General features: G+C 33.4%; 1 protein-coding gene across 1 annotated transcript; it reads left to right on the top strand.

Annotated features, from left to right (window-relative positions):
• The first annotated feature begins 285 nt into the window (after positions 1–285).
• Positions 286–3,080, top strand: FABP2 (fatty acid binding protein 2). The gene is made up of 4 exons (XM_060088776.1): positions 286–352; positions 1,336–1,508; positions 2,532–2,639; positions 3,030–3,080. The coding sequence occupies exons 1-4, from the start codon at positions 286–288 to the stop codon at positions 3,078–3,080; spliced, it is 399 nt and encodes a 132-aa protein (XP_059944759.1).
• Positions 3,081–5,558: the final 2,478 nt, after the last annotated feature.

Genomic DNA, 5,558 nt, shown 5'->3' with positions numbered 1-5,558 from the left:
ATGCATTCTAATCCTTGAAATAAATGTGCCCACAATCATAGTATAAGACACAGTAGGTATGCTTATCATGCGTTAATGTAGCTGAATTTCAGGAGAGGAACTAAGGAATTTATAGAAACTAGAGAAACTATGATGGTTTGGCATTAATGCAGTTAAGTGACCTCTTGAACTTTAAACTTCCACATCACAGTATAAAGTTGGTTCTAAGATAAGAAATAGCATAAATTCTCTACTAAGGACAGCTCTGAATCTCTGATTGCCTAGAGGCTCAATCAGCTGGAGACCATGGCGTTCGATGGTACTTGGAAGGTAGACCGAAATGAGAACTATGAAAAGTTCATGGAAAAAATGGGTAAGGGCTTAATACTTCAATGGCTTGTTCTTTTGTTTCTCACAGACATCTTTCTAACTCCTTCTAAACCTTAAGGCTTAGAGAATGACACCTGCTGTGGTGGTGCGGCTCAGGAATGGTTGGTTGATGGTTCAGAGTAGCAAAAACCATATTCCCACTTCTTACATTGGAAAGAATACACTGTCTCACCACTGGAAGAAAAGATTCTTGGGTGCTATTCTCTGAAACACAAAAAACATCCAGATATGTTTTATTCACGTTAACTGCTGATTGAAAATTGACAGTTTTTTTGTTTGGAAAGTAAAATATGGCAGTGTGTAATGACAACTTCCAGACTTTAAAACATTAAATTCTAGGGAATGGAAAAGCAAAGTCCATAAAATAAAGCAATGAAAATGAGTTCTATCAAAAGTCACAGCTCTGAATAAATGAGACTTAATTCTCTTTTCCTCTGACATAATAAATTTGACTGTAATGTTTGCTAATTTTCTCATTTTTGAGACAGTCGGAAATGCCACAAAAAACAAAGAGAATTATGAAGTTCAAAATTTTAAAGCCATTATAGAAAGCAAAAGGACATTAAAAAAAAAGAGTACCATACATGTGGAATTAAAGTTGTATATCCTTATAAATATATAAATATACTTTTTAAATCCTTCACTTGACACTCCTGGTATTTGGTTTACTTAACACTGAAACAAAAATATTGACAATTTAAAAAAAATTACCCAGTTCTAAGATTCAACAATTCTTGCTTCATTTAATTTTTCTTAAGTTTTGGAAAAATAGCTTGATATGACTGAGCCTGAACTTTTTCTACAGAAGCAATCTGAATGCTCTTGTGCAAAGGCAATGCTATCAGGTTTTCCTCCCCCCTCAAAATATTAACTGATTAATTAACTAGTTAAAACAGAACTTGGAAAAGTAAGCATTTTCCATGGCATTTTTTTACTTTATTTCCTTAAATCTCTTTCCCTTTGCAGGTGTTAATGTGGTGAAAAGGAAGCTTGCAACTCATGACAATTTGAAACTGATAATTACACAAGAAGGAAATAAATTCACAGTCAAAGAATCAAGCAGTTTTCGAAACATTGAAGTTGTGTTTGAGCTTGGTGTCACTTTTAATTATAGCCTCGCAGATGGAACTGAACTCACTGTAAGAAATTTTTTATAAACAATGTATTCTTGATTTTTCTACACAATACTAAAATAATCTCTGCTTTCTGTCATTGGATGGTTTAATTAATGTAGGTCTCCTTCATTTACTGAAGCAGCCAATGGAGTTTATCCATATTATATATCAAACAACTTAGTTAGCAGAGTATTTAAACATAACATTTTGATTTTCATACATATCTGTAAAGGATTAAACAATAAGAATTAGAAAAATATCTTTGAATGACTGAGTATACACCTCTTCATAAAGAAAACTAAAGTTCAGTGTTTTCAATTTTACACATCTGACAGCAACAAAAGCTTTTAGAGTTATCTAACTTAAACATAATAGACATTTAGTTAATGTAACTGAAATAATACAATAAATGAATAAATTAGTGAATGAATGTGTGACCAAATGGAAATGTCTAATGCTACAATCTAGGTCATTGGGAATTCAACTTTTAATATATGAAATAAAATTTTATGGAGTCACATTTTTCAACTGATTTTTGAAAAACTTTTTTGTCCTTAGAATTTTTCTGGTTAAATTAAACATGTTTCCAATGACAATTACACTGTCAAATATTTTATCCATTGTGGTTATGTTTTAATTACTACAACAGTTACATAAATTAAAACAAGCACAAGCTTGTTAGCTTCTCCATGAAGCGAATATGAACTATGACTAAATTTAGAACACTCTTTTTAATGTGAAAGGTTTAGAAAAAAGAAGCCCTGATGATCTGCCTTAAAATCTGGCATTTGGAAACAATTGAGTGAGGACAGCATGATGGTTACCAGCGCATACTCTAGAGCCCAGTAACCTAGGTTCAACCCTGGCTTTGTGACTTTAGGTAAATTACTGTATTTCAGTTTTCTCATCTGTGAAATGGAGATAATATTTACTTCATAGGGTCATAGTGAAGTTTGAAGAAGTAGATCTGTAGGCCTCAAAACAGGGCCTGACACATGTAAGACCCTAAAAAATGCTATTTTATTATTTTTTTTAAATTTTATATAGGGGACTTGGAGCCTAGAGGGAAATAAACTTGTTGGAAAATTCAAACGGGTGGACAATGGAAATGAACTAAATACTGTCCGAGAAATTACAGGTGGTGAAATGGTCCAGGTGAGTGGTTATTATAGTTATTTTCCAAAGACGAAAATAATCACACAGCAATGATTTTATTTTGGGGGTTGTTGAGTTACATCATCAATAAATAGACTATTACTTTTCTCATTAATCTTACTGATTTTTAAAATACAGATATTTTCTGATGCCTATTTATTGAAGAAAACATATATATGTCAATACATTGAGCCTATTTTAACTAAAAATGTGACTAAAAACCAATATGTGTTTTTAAATGGATGTATCCTGTATCTGTATAAAGTGTTATCAGGTACAAGAAAAAAAAAACTATACACTTATTTCAATGCTATAATACTACTAATATTTTTCTTAATTTAGCCTTTAATCTTAATGGCAAATTCTTCTATGTTTGTTAACACGTTTCAGACTTATGTATATGAAGGAGTGGAAGCCAAGAGGATCTTCAAAAAGGAGTGAGCATTGTTCCTGGAGCACAGCCCAGAACACATATTAGATGGAAAATCTATACTGAACCAGAACTTATTTTCCTCTCCTCACCAAGTATAAAGTTGCTGACTGATTAGTCCTTTTATGAACATTAGCCAATGGCTTATATTTCCAGTCTTGCTAAAGCAAAACACATAAAAGCTAATTAGGATTTAATTTGTTTTACATTCTCTAAGATGTACATTTATTGGTGTTCTAAAAGAACTTGTGACATTTTAAAAAACAGATGAATAAATATTGTTCCCACATTGCTTTATAAGTCGTCTCTCCTTTAAAAAAAAAAAAAAAAAAAAAAAGCTATGCAGCATATGCATAGCTTTTAGGTTTTGGGTTTTTTCCCACATTTGGTAAACTAAAAACATATATTGCATAGAGGTCTTTAAAATCTTGTACTGGTGGTAAATATTTTCCTTAGTAACATTTATTATAAAAATAATATATATTCAACCAGAAAATTTAGAGATAAAAAAAGAGCAAATGAAAAATAAATATTTCCATAAACCCATAATCCAGAGATAATCACTATTCTGATTTTAATAGATATCCTCCCAGTCCTCTTCTCCCGGTGTGGATTTGTATATTTCCCCATACATACCACTTTGAATAATCTGGTAGGAAACAAATGATGTACTAAAGAACTGTATTATATTTTTCTACATTGTCAGTGATTTCTAGACCTGGGTAAGCATCAGGATCATCTGAGAAACTTAAGAAATGTTTGCATGCTTAGTCTCCACTGTTATCCTATTAGATCAGAATTTCTGAAAATAGAACCAGGGATTTTAGAAAACTCGCAAGTGATTCTGATGCAGCAGGTACACTAACCAGTCTTTGAGAAAAAGTGGGCTATCAGATACCAAAAGTGTCACCTTCAAGTGTCATCCCCCCTTTACTCATAAACACATACACTGACAGATTTTTAGGGCCTCAAAAGTTTTCTTTCACTCATATGCTCACATGATATACTATTTTATGTATTTCAAGCAATTGCATTTTAGGTGGTTGTGTATTACAGGGCACAGAGGGTGGTCAATTTTTTAAACATTTGACTCTACGCACTTTTGTTTTGACTAATTATTTTTCACACCGGTGAAGGTAACAGCTAATATTTATATAGTTCTTACCAAATTCCAGGTATCATTCTAAGTTGTACATAAACATGGCAGATACATTACAAGGTGGGAAGAAAAATATTTGGCGTACATGATGAAGATGAATAGATTAGAGGATATGTAATCTTTTGCAAAAACAAGAACTTAAATCCACTGTTCATTTTATAACTTCATTAAAAACTTCACATTGAAAATAGTAATTATTTAGATTTTTCACACACTTTTTAAAAATAAAGGTTCAAAGTGCTTTTACCTCTCTGATCTTATCTACGTATGTGAAATAGGAATAGGACAGGTATTAATCTCACCTGAAAGTGGAGAAAATAAGGCACAGAGAGGTTTATCAGCTTGTCTAATGTTGTACAGAGTCCACGAGGAACACAGGAATTAAATGTAGGTCTTGACTTTTAGTCCAGTACATTATGATCTATGCTATTACTCAGCCTATTATAAACAAAAATATCTTAAGGAAAAAAAAGTCCCTTAATTCCTTAGTGGCACCCAAGAATAGCATTCCAAATGAGTCAGGTCAGACTGTAAAATAATGGCAATTAAGTGGTTAGGCACTTATCTATTTCTAGCCTCACTGCAGGCTCACTATTTTTTTTTTTTACAATTTATATCCTTTCTAGCATTAAATCTCCACTATTTATTAGTATTGGAGAGCAGCCTATTGTTTGCTAAGTGACTATCATTGCTATAACCCCTCTTTGGGAAACTGACCTTAATATCACGCCAATTTGATTGACCAAGAGAGGGTGCCTGACCCAAGAGCAGCCAATCTAACACAGTTTGGCCAGTTTATGTTCTTTCTCTGTGCAGAAGGAACAACACAATGAACTGAACCTAGAAGAACCTCCCTTTAGGGAGTTTGAATGTGAGAAATACACAGTAATTGGTAGAAGGAAAAAAGTTTACGGAATTCCCTGGGGTCCAGTGGTTAGGACTCCATGCTTTCACTGCTGAGGGTGCAGGTTTGATCCCTGGTTAGGGAACTAAGATCCCGCAAGCCGCGCAGCACAGCCAAAAATAAAAAAAATAAAAGTAAAATTAAAAAAAATTTTTGAAAAGGTTTAAAGAGGACAAAGAGGGCAGGCAGTAAGTAAAAGACATGAGTATGCGAAGCTATGAACAAGCAGGAGCCACAGGGTAAACTGCAGAATGGAGGAGCAGTTAGAAGCAGCTGGGGTAGTAAAAGCCGAAATATTTACACATGAAATATGGTATCTGGGGTCTCCTTCAAATTGCCTCCTCCCCAATCTAGGGTCAGGGAGGTAGTGGGGAGGAGTATAGAAGAAACAAGATTGGTCACAAGTTGACAACTGTTGCAGCTGTT

This window comes from Mesoplodon densirostris, chromosome 1, assembly GCF_025265405.1.
Source record: "Mesoplodon densirostris isolate mMesDen1 chromosome 1, mMesDen1 primary haplotype, whole genome shotgun sequence".
Lineage (NCBI taxonomy): Eukaryota > Metazoa > Chordata > Mammalia > Artiodactyla > Ziphiidae > Mesoplodon > Mesoplodon densirostris.
This window is presented reverse-complemented; position numbering and strand designations above follow the sequence as displayed.

Bases quoted from the DNA above. Each gene is read 5' to 3' on its own strand.
- FABP2 (XM_060088776.1), top strand. From the start codon at position 286: ATGGCGTTCGATGGTACTTGGAAGGTAGACCGAAATGAGAACTATGAA. The intron at 353-1,335 runs GTAAGGGCTTAA...TTCCCTTTGCAG, and splicing joins AAAGTTCATGGAAAAAATGG to GTGTTAATGTGGTGAAAAGG. The intron at 1,509-2,531 runs GTAAGAAATTTT...AATTTTATATAG, and splicing joins CAGATGGAACTGAACTCACT to GGGACTTGGAGCCTAGAGGG.